Source organism: Protopterus annectens, chromosome 11.part0 (assembly GCF_019279795.1).
Source record: "Protopterus annectens isolate FY-2018-M chromosome 11.part0, PAN1.0, whole genome shotgun sequence".
Lineage (NCBI taxonomy): Eukaryota > Metazoa > Chordata > Ceratodontiformes > Protopteridae > Protopterus > Protopterus annectens.
In genome coordinates this window covers 410233408-410247921 of record NC_056745.1, presented here as the reverse complement: position 1 = coordinate 410247921, position 14514 = coordinate 410233408, and the positions used below count along the sequence as shown (strand labels likewise).

General features: G+C 39.2%; 1 protein-coding gene across 1 annotated transcript in view; it reads right to left on the bottom strand.

Moving 5' to 3' along the window:
• APAF1 (apoptotic peptidase activating factor 1) overlaps positions 1–14514 on the bottom strand; it is a 2040921-nt gene that overhangs the window by 424093 nt on the left and 1602314 nt on the right. Inside the window, exon 25 of the mRNA XM_044087206.1 lies at positions 5650–5775. Coding sequence (XP_043943141.1) covers positions 5650–5775 — 126 coding nt within the window. The remainder of the gene's footprint in view (positions 1–5649; positions 5776–14514) is intronic.

The following is a 14514-nucleotide window of genomic DNA, read 5'->3' as shown; positions in this document are numbered from 1 at the left end:
TTTTTTTGTTTTTTTTCAGAGATAGCAGAGGTTCAACAAGTATCAACAAGTTATAACAGTGCAGTAAATGACCCCACACTTGAGTGCTAGGCCAGAGACAGATAAAATGCAAATTTTGAGAAAACAAACGATTTTAAAAATAAGTGCAAACAGGAAATTCAGTAAACAGCTCTAGGTTGTGCTCTAAATACAGTTACTAATGCAGAAATCAAGTTTAACCAGCCAGAAAATGCTCAGAGTAGGCGGCTATGCAGAAAAACTTAGCAAATAATCTGAAGAAAAATACTTAAAATCTCAAAAGTGGCTCCTTTCTTCTCTCAGAGTTTTCTCCTTTTGGTGGGTGCTTCACCAACAGCCAACAAGTCTGAAGGGACGTCAAAACCACGAGGCAATCGGGATTTAAGAGAGGAAGATAAAGGCGTTTGGAATTGACCCAAAATGGCCAATAAAACTACAGTTTCAAGTCAGTAACCACTCCCACAGGGGCAGGCAGGCTGCTCAATGTTTATCACTGCCACTGATGAACAGAGAGACTTCCCTTTAGCCCAAGCAAAAAATGGCCTCCAAGAAACTTACATACAGTTCCGAACAGCAAGCCTGTAACTGAACTTTTTTAAAATCTCAGAAAAGTGGGAAAAAAGCAAGATTTTTTTGTTTTTTCAGAGATAGCAGAGGTTCACAAGTATCAACAAGTTATAACAGAGCAGATATTTATGATCAAATACCTGATCATAACCCTTTAAATTGAAAGACTGTAAATATAATTCTCTTTAACCTAATATACCTGTTTACTACACTCATCTGTCTTCAGTCTATGATACCTATTTCATTAATTTGTTGCTGCTGTTATAACCAAGCATTATTATCACTCTACTTTTAACTCAATTATTCTGTTTCACTGTATTGCTATAATTAGGTCATTATTGAAATGAGGATCTTGTAGTCCATCAAGCTGGTTTTAAAATATAGTATAAATTATTATTAATGAAGGTAAGCATAAATAAAATTAATATTTCTTATATTATTTATTATGTATTTATTTATTTATTTCACATTTGTTAACTGAGTTGGTTCAACTGAGCACAAGCCCATTTTCAGTGTAGACCCGAGGAGAAACGCTCCAACAGTAATTCTTTACATAACACAGATTAGAGTATTACTTGGATAAAGTGTAGCAAAAAAATAATATACAGCATAATTGTTAAAATATACAGAGATGATATAGAAATATATATGATTTGAGAACAAGTACAAGGGAGGAGTATGCAATGTGCAGTCGTGATTTTTGAGATTAAGTAGATTTGGCCAAGATAAAAGAAAGAATGAGCCAGAGAGTGGTCAGGTAGGATCTTGACAGGGGCAGGTCCAGTTTTTCTGGAAGAAGTGTTTTAGTTCTTTTTGAAGCTGTTTGCTTGTGTGATGTTTTGCAAGTCAGAAAGGAGGTTCTTCCAGATCTTTGTTATGGACAATTTGTATAGGAGATTGCCTATGCTCATTTTGGTTATACATGTTTCTAGAAAAAGTTTCTGTGAACTGCGGAGGTGACGAGGAGGGGGACAGTAGGTAACTTGGTTGGCGAAAGAGGGACAAGCAGTGGGTTTATTAAGTATGAGGTGGGTTAAATGTAGTTGGGATAGTTTTAGATGGTGGGAGAATTCAAGCCATTGTAGCTTGTGGAGAGCTATGTAATGGTGGGTAGGATTAGGAAAGTTGGCTGCAAATTTAGCAATTTTATTATAGGTTTGTTCTAGCCTGGAGAGTAGACAGGATTGAAGGTTGGTATGGACTGATCATCTGTAGAGGAGGCTAGGAAGGAGATAGGCTTGGGCTAGGGTGTACCTAGACTCGGCAGAGAGGAATTTTAAGTTGCAGTATAGCATGCCAAGTTTTTGATTAGTTTTCTTAACTGCTTGGTGTATGTGCAAGTCAAATTTCAGTTGGTCATCAATAGTCATTCCAAGTAATTTTGTGTAAGTGTCAACATTTATGATGGTATTATTTAGTGAAAAGATCGAGAAGGCAGTCTTACGGTGGTCATTGTTTTTGGGGTTTAAGATAAGCTGGTTATCATTTAGCCATTATATGAGGTAAAAAAGCTGAGAGTAGATGTTAAACAAATAGCAAAACCAAAAAAAAAAAAAATCAGCAATAATACTAACCACAGTCGTGTGAGTTACTGTGGGATTTGGCATCAATGTTGCCCTTAGGAACAAACCTATGACTAAATGCAACATACATTTCCCTACCATATATTATTCCTATAATATAAAATATGTAATGTTACACAACATCTAGCAAAACTGTTTGCTTCTTTAGCTCAACAGATAAAAAAGGATTTTAGATTCCAGTTTGAAGCAGATTATATATCTGGGTCACAACTGAGGTAGGCAGTTGTTTTTTTTTCCCACAGTGCTGCTTTTTACTGCAAGCAGGACAAGAGTCAGCCTAGATAAGTCTGACTCTGTATGAGACAGTACAGGCTACATAGCTATACCATGCATTTTTATTCTGGCAAACCATTGGGGACCATCAAATTTACAGGAAGTGAGTCACAAAATATACAGGAGAACAAAACAGAAAATCATAAAAAATAGGTTAAATATATTAAAAATAAAAACTAACGTCATCGTGGGCAGTAAATCAAGAAACCATCATTTAAATGTAACAATGAATAAACCCAGTAGGTATTATACATTTATAAGCACAAGGTTCTATATGTGTAACATTTTTATAAGTACAAATATGATGAGACAATGGGGATCAGAGACAGACTTCAACAATGACCTCTATAAAGTAATAATACTAACAGCTAAGAAACAAAGGTTTCTGGAGTTTATAAGCATAAATGAATACCTTTCGCTTAATCATTCTGAAGTGACAACTGATAAGTCAACTTGAAAAACAAAGATAAAGCACAAAGCAAGCATATCAGCAACCATCTGCTCTCTATAAATCATTAGACATATATAAACTAACTACAGCAAAATGCATGTGTAAGCATATGCCTCAGCATAGGAGTAGAATTTTTACATTCAAATATATAACCCAACAGCCTATTTATATAACACTGCTAGCTTAACACATAAAACTGTCAGTAATTACACTCAGATATATACTTCAACATCTTCTAGTACAATCTTGTTTACTATTAATTCAGATAATAAAACACTGTTTCTAACAAGTAACTTTAGCTTTGTTTTTACACGTTCCTTCACATGCCTACAGTTTTAAGAAATCTTAACACTGTACGGGTTTACTTTATAGCAAATGACATCCACATATATATTACATAGGAAGTAACAGAAACTTTGTTCATTTCTTTAATTATACATTAAAATTATGAAGGTCTTGGGACACACCCCTATGGAATACCAATTTTAATGTTAACAAATATGGCAACAGAACTGAATATAACTGAACAAAGTCTCCTATTAGATAAATAACTACCAAATCATTTCCTTCAATAGATAATATTGCCACATACTAAACTGCTATACCATTAGATCTAGATGCAAGAATCTTCCTGCAGGATGGCAAAGTCATCTGATCTCCTTCTACCATCCTTCTACCACTACCCCCCTTGTTATGTAGCAGACTACCATTCAGAACAGAAAAGTTGTCAAAATTTCACTATACAGATACCAATAACAATGCCAGAATCATCCAGAAACAGGTGGGGGTGATTAGTGCTGTAAAAGTATTTTCCAATGGCAGTGCAAACACAACATATCATAAAGAAAAACTTCTGTTATTACTCTGAAATTCACAGTTACTGAACGTTTGAGGCAGGTTTCAGAAGCAGGACCACCACAGAGCAAAAGTGCTGCCATTCACAGTGTGAGTTATGCTTTTATCAAGCATCACAAAACACCATTTCTATCTACAATGGAATCCGGCAGGGTGGTGATGCAAAGCCTGTGGGCTTAACTTTCACACTGGCACTTTCATGAAGTGCAGGTTGCAGTTTTTCACTTTACTGAGGTCCTCTAAAGTTATATTACCCAGTGTCTCTTTCAGTTATGTCTTCTGTCTTCAGCAAAATTAAGTTCATTCTGCCTGGATGCTTTCTCATTACTATGGCTGACTAATTTTCTCTCAGTGGATCATGAACTACTGTGGACAAAGTGACAGCAACAAAGGTAAGAGGATAGTTCCAAGGAAAAGTTCATTCAAAGTGTTTTTACTTTCATCCCCTCCCTCAAATAAGTAGGGAATTCAAATTAAATATGATGTGTGACACATATGGCAGGCTGTAAGTTCTAAACTGGAGAAATCTTGTTTCTCACTTGTAGTATTCCTCTGGGTATGCCATGTTTCATTTCCTGCATAAAATAAACTAGCAACAAATGGAGTAGGCTATAACATCACTACTATCAGAAATGTGAATACTGAAGAGCGCTTGGACTGTAACCATTGAAAAAGCTGCAAGGACATGGCTGTGTGTCAAAGGACATAGCCATAAAGTGTGCATATCTCTTGTTTTAGCCTTCTTACCACGATCTCCAACAAGACCTATCTTTTAATTAAACTCTTTGAATATGTACTGAACTTATAATTGTTAAATGGTTCAGTGACGTATGATGTCCGCATTATTAGAAAAACAGCAGCACAGTGGCCTATTACTTAGCACTGCTGCTTTGTAGTGTTTTGATTCCCAATTTTGATGCCAGCTGGGATGCCATCTGTGGGGAGTGTGAATGTACTCCATTTGTCCACATAGTTTATTTTAGTTTTTTTGGGGAGCTCAAATTTCCTCCAGCATCCTAAATATATGCGACAAGTAGTCAATCCTTCAATCCCTTAAAAACTGCCTGTGGCGTGTGTATGTGTGGCTGCGAGAGATAGAGAGAGACAGTGTGTCTTATGTAGTGCTACTGTTAAAGAAAGGACGTTCATAAAGTTCTTTTGGAGGGTTTGGGTTAGAGGCAGAGATGGGGCAGGGTTAGAGTTAGCACATCAGTAAGGTGGTACAGGAGCAAAGCAACTGAAATTATCCAAAGCAGAACTTTTTCAGACATTACCTGGTCCAAGAGGGCAAAGGTACATGGGATGGATCACTTAGACTAAGCAGTGATCCAGTATGGTTTCTCGGAAACGGAAAAAAAACTAGAAAACTTGTAGAAAACCTATTAAGAGACGGTGAGAATGTTCAAATTCCATGCAGATAGTAACTGGATGTCAGGCTCACACTATGTACCACTGTGCTGTAATGTTTTATAATATCCATGTATTCATCTTTTAATTAATTGTATTTATTTGCTTTATCCCATTTACAGATGCACGTGGCTGCAGTCTGTCCCACTACGCAACAAGTGCAAAGAAAAACTATACCCAAATAGGATACAATTCTATTGCAGGGTAAGTACAGACACACACACACACACACACACACACACACACACACACACACACACTCTGTCTCTTGGTATTTCTTTCTAAGGAAGGAAGGAAATAAAAGTCTGACAAAAATACTTGCAAGTATGGAAACTCCACATGGAACACATAACAGACACGAATCAAAATGGAGAAATGAGTTTTGTGCAGCAGTAATACAAACATTTGCATGACCATCCCACTGTGGTTTTAAAATTTAAAATATGCAATTTACTTTTAGAATAAATGTTAATTCTAAACTGTGTGAGTAATTACCCTTATTTCCCCATCATCATCACCGGTTGCCAAGTACTGGGCATCCCATGAAAACCTGCAGCTTCGTACACAGCTCTTGTGGCCTCTGAGTACATGAAGACAGGCAGCACCTTCAAAACTCCAGATCTGCCAATAAAATAAGAAAAACAGAGGCCAAGTTTATAATGTATACATCAGCTCTGGACTACAGAGAAAGTAAGCTCTAGACATAGTTTCTCTTAACTAAGAATATATATTAAAAGCTGATTTAAGTTACTGAAAGGCTAGAAAGTACTGTTTATTGAGTAGAGCACAAAACATTAAATATAAATGGGAAAGAAACCAATATAAACATGGACATTTTATTTCTCTACATCTAACTGGATCATACATCTCTGCCATAGGGAGATGAACACTTATGACAACCACATACGTCTACTTTTTCTAATTATTTCAAAATATACACATTCAAGAAAAAAAAGTGACAAGTTTTGCTGATATACAAATTAACTCAAAATACATTAGTTGATGAGAAGAATTGAAACTAACCCTAAAACTTTCAAGAGCAATGCATATTGAAGTAGTATGGAATACAAGAATAAATAATCAAATTTCTGAAATTTAAATGCAGATTACAGTGTCACTCACGTGTAAAAGCAGGTTACTCCATTTTTGTTCTCTTGCCTTCCTGTTTTAAAGTGCTTTTTTTCACTTGATGGCCATTCAGCCTCCAAATAACACTCTTGCTCATTTTTTACCCTGTCTTGGGTATTACACAGTAAGTATGAGATAGCTATAGCAAGGGATACTGTCATTCAGGTGGTCTGAGCAAGGATTTGTGCCCTTGCCAGCATCCCACCAATGAGGGCTTAATCAATGAATGAATTCATTTGTTCATTATATTATTTGTTTACCAAGAAGGTCTGGGCCATGCAAGACCTCTTTTCAGTGGAGGCCTGGAGATAAAAGTTCCAAATATAAAATAATATATCCATTTTAATAATCATATTGGACACACATTACAATATCAAAGGAAATATTTAACATCACTTCATACAAAAAGCAAACACTTATGTCTCCGAACATATTGTAATTGTCATGTAAGTTCAATAGATGCAAGCTAAGAAGATATCCTACAAAATAAAAATGTAGCAGGCAAATAATTGAGTAAGAGAAGATAAAAATTGAAGATACAGATACGCAGAGACAACATAAAGACATAAAATGAAAGGGGGAAAAGTAGAAGGCATACAATGAATAGGAATAGGATAAAGGCATATCTCCATCCCTGGGTGGTGGGACAGATAGCCGTCATCATGGCAGGGACCACAACACCGTTTACATTCTTAAGCTGGTGTTAAAGTAGCTTGGTGGTCAAATGTTTGCCCCCTGGTTTGTCACATGTAGCATCACCCTTCCTCCGTGTGACTGAGGCAATGTATGGTTCTGGACCACTTCTGAGGACTGGCTTGTCTCTTCTACCCTGCAAGCTCTATCACCTGATCTGCTAATGATATAAAGTTACCAAGACCATGGTCAGAGCTTTATCCCTCTATGTCACTGGATCTAACAACTCTTGATTTAGCATTGTTTTCATACTACATGCCTGTTGCATTATAACACCAACATTACAGATTTAGAAAACGTTTGATGGGCACTCTAGAACTTTGAGGAAAGATTATGGCAGCAACATGTACAATGGCCTCCAATTTGCCAAGTAACATTTATCTTTTTGATATGGCTTGATGGAGTGGGATGAATATAACTAATCTGTTAATTGCTTTGTAATATGCTATTTATGTTTTAGCTTATGTTATTAGTAATTCCTCTTGCTATAGTTGTTTTGTGTACAAAGAAAGGTGAGCCCCTGCAAGTAAGGTAGCTGCACGGCTCCAAAAGTCCTTGAGCAAAACAAAAAATGCAGAGCCAGCAAACCGTGACAGAAAAGTTTATTGTTATAAAATAGGAGAACAAAACAGACTGGGTTCGGCTGTAAGTTTATCAAGCCTTCATCAGTGTAGTCACTAGTATAGTGTCACTTTTCTGTCATGGTTTGCTGGATCTGCATTTTTTGTTTTGTGTACAAATACATTAAATAAACTTGAATGTGAATGTTGGCCTTCATCTGGTCTATTTCTTCCAGCAGTCCCATTAATAAAAGCAATGTAAGTTCCTTGTGGTTTCTTTTCTAGTAATGCCTCATATAAAATTAGTGCTAATCCATGACACCTTCGATTCTTCTAAAAAGAAAGTTACAGTTTAACATTAGTGCAATAACAGATAATTTTAGCATTCAAAGCACACATTAAATATACATAATTTACTGTATGCAAGATGATGTTCTAGAGGTGCAACACCTTGTGCACCATCAAAGTCTCACTCAAGTTGCAAGCCAGAACATGCCTCTCTCCCCCTAGGATGGGCTAGCCAACATCAATTGCACAATCCTATCTCCCCTATACCAACCCCTTTAGCACTCATGCTTGGCTCAGAGGATTAAAGCTATGAGCTACATTTTCTGGTACAGGGTTTGAATTTCTTAGCCTCCATTTGCCCACTATGACTAAGAAGGCACTTAAACGCACAGTGCTCCTTTTCCTGAGCTGAGTCTGAAAAAGGTCAATAGCAAATACAAAATGAGTAAAAATAAGACATGTAAACTAAAAGGTGCTAGAATCATAGCATTGCAGGGCTGGAGGAGCTAGGCTGGGAGAAAAGGAGTGAATTGCTGTTGATGACTCTCATATCCTTGGGGAAAGAGGCACAGTGTAAGGACAGATCTGGAAGGAGAATGCCACCCAAAAGTCAAGTTGTTCTTTCCAAAAAGTGTTTTTCGTTCCCTCTGATCCAAAGCTAAACACTTCACATGCAGAAAAAACATAATTTAATAATTATGTTTGCCTGCATCAACCTTATCTGTAGGGTTGTCACCTTCCATTGTGGCTAAAACCATGCCCCCAGCCCCTGCATGACCCGTAACTCTGCCCATTCACAACATTTCCCTGCCTATTATGTCACTGTGACATCGTTTGATGGGGAACACCCACTTTTTCCATTTCTGATGCTTGCTTTCAGCTGATTTACTATGCTTTTCTGTAAAAAAGCATAGTTAATCAGTCGATTTTACAAACTCCGATAGTCTGTTTCCATTTTGAAACAGAATACTGGAGTTTGTACAGTGTTTTCCGAACTTCTGAAGAATTAATCTGATTTCCAGATAGTCCAGAAAAAAAACAGAGATGTGACAACCCTACATATTTGTTACATCACAACAGCTACTAAGAGTGGCACAGTAATTAACTTAGGTCACTTATCCCAACAGAGCCATTACGAAAATAATGACATTTAAATGTGCCTGATCAGTTACAGATTGCCATCCCCACCTCAGATAAATGGTGTAGCCTGGAGTCTGAACAAAGGCAGGGCTTTGAAGGTTAGTTTTCAGATGCAAATGTCTTTCCCTGTAATAAAACTCTGTCACAAAGAAAGAAAGCAAATATGTTAAACTCTTCTTACTTTCTGTCAGTATATGATTTTTCATTTTTCTACACTGTAATTTCTGCAAAAGTGCATGCTTCTTCTGGAGATGGGGAAAGAACATTGACAAAGACTTTAATTCTAGCTACAATATTTAAAATGGTGAATGCAACACAAACCATCTGAGCCCAAGTAACACCTATTAATCACAGGGGTCAGATTTCTCACACAAACACTGAACTACAGTTGTTACTTTGAAAAAGAACAATTAACTCGGCTACATTTTCAGGCCAATCATTCAAACACTCCTTAAGATGCAGAGATGGCCACTAATGAAAATCAAAAAAGCAAAGTAATTAAAAATGCAGATGGATGCTGTCAGTGAAAAGTAAGCAGTCACGGCAATGTTGTCAACTGATGAGAGAGAAAGCTACAGTAATTGATCCCCTCATCATAAGGATTTCTTTCTATCCCAATAACATGACATCAGGAAGGCGAAGGCTTTGACTGTAAAACAAAATCACTGGTTCATAAGTAGGTACTAGGCTATCTGCCCGAGGGCATTTATAAGTCTAGCCAGTGTGTGTCGGCTTTCGCCGCCTCACTGATTAATCCTCTGTCAATCAGAGCTAATGAAGTGATCCCAGGGGTGTATTTTCTGTTACCCATCAACTCAAGTTTTCTCTTGAAGAGCGTTAGTGAGGGGCTCTGCCTAATGTAGTTTGGAATTTTGTTCCAAAGCATGGGGAGTCTCTGTGACAGGAATCTATCCCTCCAGCATGTTCTATTTATTGTTGTGGTGAGGTTTAGCTCACTACAGAGTGTGGCTCGCAGTGACTTGGATTTCTTTAGGTGGAGCATGTCCATCAATTCTGAGTTGGACATAGCTTTGTAAGTCAGGCAGAGATCACCTCTGAGTAAGCGATATGCCATTGAGTACAGCCAGAGTTTTTTCAGTCGGGCTGCATAGGACATATGTTTGAGGCCAGTAATCCTCTTGGTGAGGTACTTTTGTGGTCTCTTCAGCTGTAAGTGTCTTGTGAGGTACGTCCCAAACGGGGCATTGTACTTTATGATGGGTCTGATGACTGGCGAGTAGGGGGGCACTATAACCTCTATTTCCATATGCAAACCCTTTAGTAATTAGATGGGCCACACAGAAGGATTTCCTAACTACTTTGGCAATATGATTGTCAAAGGAGAGATTACTATCTACCTGGGTTCCCCAAATCTCTTATTACCTCTTCTGTATTAAGGGAGTTGCCACCTATGTGGTAATTCATGGGTGTTTTGTTTTTCCCAAACGGGATGACTATGCATTTTTTGGCATTTAGCTTGAGGCGTCTATCTCAGTAAGGCCTTTTTGGAGCATGTCCGTGTCAGCCGGAGAGTCAATTATGGCTCCCAGTTTGCAGTCATCGGCGAACTTGGTTAGTCATAGTCCTCCTGTTTTTGCTTGTACTTCTGAGAAGTATATACAGAACAGTAGGGATTCCAGGACTAAGCCTTGTGGGACACCACTTGTGACTGGTTTAGAGTCGGACCTGGAGTCCGCTATTCTTACAGTGTGAGTTCTGTCTGTAAGCCAGTTGGCAACCCATCTCATGACGTAGGGGTTTATGTTCAGGCTGGTGAGTTTTTCTGTAATACCTGAGTGAGGAATGGTGTTGAAAGCCTTGGCGAGGTCAAGGTAGGCTGTGTGAACAACCTTTCCTTCGTCTATGGCCTTGGTGACTGTCTCGAAGAAGTCAACCAGGTTTAGGAGGCATGATCTGCCCTTAAAGCTGAACTGGGTCAGGCCAAGTGTTTGGAAGTCCCCAATGTCTTTGTTAATGAGTTCCATGATGATGCGCTCCACAGCCTTGCAGACCAGGCTAGTCAGGCTTATGGGGCGATAGTTACCAGGGTCAGTTGTGGCCCCTCCTTTGTGGAGTGGAATAACCATTGCTGTGTGCCATTCTCTGGGCACGTAGCCTGTGGAGAGGCTGAGGCTGAACAGCATGTTTAGGTGGGGGGTTAGTTTGTTCTGTAGTTCATGCAAGACGCAGTCTGGGACACCATATGGTCCCATTGATGCTGTGTTTTTGGCTTTTGAAAGGGCTATTTTCACCACTGCGTCTGTGATTTCTGGGACACTACACTTTTCCGGTATTACTGTGGGCCCTTTTGGGGGTGAGAGGGGGTGTGAAGTTTGCACTGAATCTATCTGCCAGGATGTTGGCAATATCAGTAGGTTCAGTATATTTTGTGCTATTTTGCACTAGTTCAGTGCATATCTGCGAGTTGCCACTTTGATTCTTAACATAGCTAAAGAAGGCTTTGTGGTTATCTTTTGAATCCTTGGCTATTTTTCTTTCGAAGTTAGCCTTGGATGATTTTATGAGGGACCTTAGTTTCTTACTGATACTGATCAGAGTTGTCTTTCCTTCTTGAGATTTACTTTTTTTCTGAACTAGTTTCCTCCTTCTATTGTATAGCCTGTTTATGGCAGGGGTCCACCAGACTGGTTTCCTTCTCTTAGAGGAGTGAGTCTTGGTTCTGCAAGGGATGGCACAATCCATACATCCTTGTAGGTGCTCATAAAGTGCATTTGTAAAGGTTTCTGCATCTTGGGCAGCGTTATCCTTTAGCGTGGGGGCTGTGAAACTTACCGCCTCTGACTTAAGTAAGGTGAAGTTTGCTTTAGAAAAGTTTTTCACTGTGATTTCCTTAGTTGGGGGTGGTGGTGGGGTGTGGACGTCCAGGGTGATTAGTTTATGGTCTGATCTAACCAGTGACGGGTTGACCTCTGGTGTGGAACACCTGTTGCCTAAGTTTGTGATGACCAGGTCCAATATGTTTTCATCTTTGGTAGGAGAGTTTACCAGCTGATCCAGGGCGTTTGAGTTGATGAATTCCAGGAAGTGCTGGGCCTGGGTGTTTGTACTCTAGTAGTTTTCCCAGTTAATGGTAGGGTAATTGAAATCGCCCAATATCAGGGTGTTCGGTAGGACCTTCATGTTTTCCAGTGTCTTCCAGAAAGGTGGAGTGGTGGTCCTGGGTCATGGAGGGTGATCTGTAGCAGGCCATAATTTGCATTGCAGATTTCCCCAATGTTAGTTGCACATGGATGATCTCAGAGGTATCATGCTGTGCCACTAACCTGGAGGTGTAGTTATCCTTGATGAATATGGATACACCCCCTCTTTTTGTGTTTCGGTCCATGTTCTGTGGCCGAAATGTATGGTATGAGTTGTAGCCCAGTAGTGCTGGGTGCTCTCTGGAGCTTTGAACCAGGTTTCAGTTACTGCACAGATGTCGACATTCTCCATACTGAGGAGTGCTTCGAGCACGTGCATTTTGAGATTTCAACTCCTGGCGTTGAGTAGCATAACCCTCAGTGTTTACGGAGGTGGGTTTGACTTTTGAGCCTTGTCCAAAAAAGGCACTATGGGGGCAGCAAGAGTCTTGGCCAGTATTCGAAAGCCTAGGGATAACATGTGCAAGCTGTCTCTTGTGAAGCAATGCGGCTTTCCGAGCATGTCATCCCAGTCTGACAGACACTAGATCCCCTTTGAATGACACCAGAAGCTTAGCCAATTGTTGAACTTGATCATTTTTTCTTTATACTGAGGTATCATTCTTGGTGAGGGCAGGATGCTACTCAGGGTCAAGGTCATACCAGGCTGGGCTACATGATCAGAGAGTTCTTCCATGTCTCTCTTCATGTACGTCTCAGGTCATTCACACCAATATGAACAATGACAGAGTCATATTTGTACTTGTTCTGGAGTGACCCGAGTGCTTGCGTTATGTGGCAGAGTCTGGCTCCCGACAGGCAGCTAACAATAACAGTCTGCTTGTCCAGCCTAGTGAGTGGGACATCAGTGTGCCTGACTATAGAGTCACCTATTGCTAGTGTGTTAGGTATGTTATTTCACCTTAAGGGCTGTGATTGTGCGGCACATTGATTTTGTGTTTTATGTGTTGTCTGGTTTGTGACGGGAGGTGCAGGTTGTTTGGGTGTCTGCTTTGGAGGTCTCTGTTGCTTTTGCAGGTTTTTATTTAGAGCCTCCGAGTATGATTTTGTGTATTTATGTGTATTTTTTGCCAGTGCTGGTTTAGTAGGTCTATGTGTGGCTGGAGGTGTGGTGCAAGTGTTAACCTTCTCCTCTTGACTGTCCGTTCCAGTCTTGGGTGGAGACCGCTTAGCCTCCAGTTTGGCTGTATAATTGCATCTCTCGCATATGTTAGTGTTTTGTTGAAGGAGGAGAGGGTTGTCTGTGTACATGAGGCAGTTGTTAGCCACAGCAGCTTCTTTCAGATCATTTGGATCATAACAAATAAGAAAATAGCAGTAACCGGTTACTTTGATACAGAGGCATTAGCAACGCAGAAAAGTTCAAGCTTTGCTGAAAAACATGTTTTTTTTCAGTTTTTGGGTGTGATTTCTCCTAAATACATACCGTTTTGTTAGAACAGACTTTCTTAGATCCTACAAATGCAGTATTCTCTTTGTTTAGGCTTGGAAAGGCAGACATTTTAAAGGAGGGCTATGTCTTCATTTTACATTTTTGGATACAGCTTTAGTAAATGCAGTTTCAGTGGAAATACAGAGATCTTTCAGGCCAAAACACTGATGAAGGCAAGATGGACAGAACTCTCAGATTCCCAAAACAATAGGTTGTCAGAATGACCTTACACAGCCAGACAGTTAGGAAAGACACCTGAAATAATAACATAATAAATCTTATTTAGAAGGTACAAGGCTCTGGACTCAATGTTAAGAAGGTGTGTGAAATTGAAAGAAAGAGGAATTTCACAGAGAAGTGTGGTATAAGACGTGTACTTTCAAGACACAGGTTCATCTTTGATTCAGTTCATCAGCACTGTCAATCAAGACAGTTTTAATTATATGATTTTATCTATGCCATTACTTTGCTATTATGGTTAAGATATTCTTGTTAACATTCTTACATAGCTATTTTTTGCACTCATTGTATTAATAAATGCTGATAATCACACTACAGAGAGTTTCAGTGCGACTTTTATGCTGAAAATACATTACAATCCACAGCAATGAGATTTGGCACTTTTACAGACATCCACAGAAATGTATCATTTGGCATCTGAACAGGCTTGGGGGATGAGGGAGTATTTGTAGCAGTTCATGGTTAAGAAATACTCAAGTCAGTTGAAGCAACTCACAGAACCCCATAGCAATTCTGTCATAAATAAATCTACAGGTAGCAACAAACAGGCAAAGGAAATATTAAAGGGCAGCACTGTCATTACAGAGGGTTTTAAAACATGCCTGAAGATGTCCTTGCAAGGTACCAGCATGACATTGGGCAAGCAAGGGAATCTTTACAAGAGTAAGTTCAAAGTTGTTGCAAAACGACTGGCCATTGAATCAAGACTTATTAGACA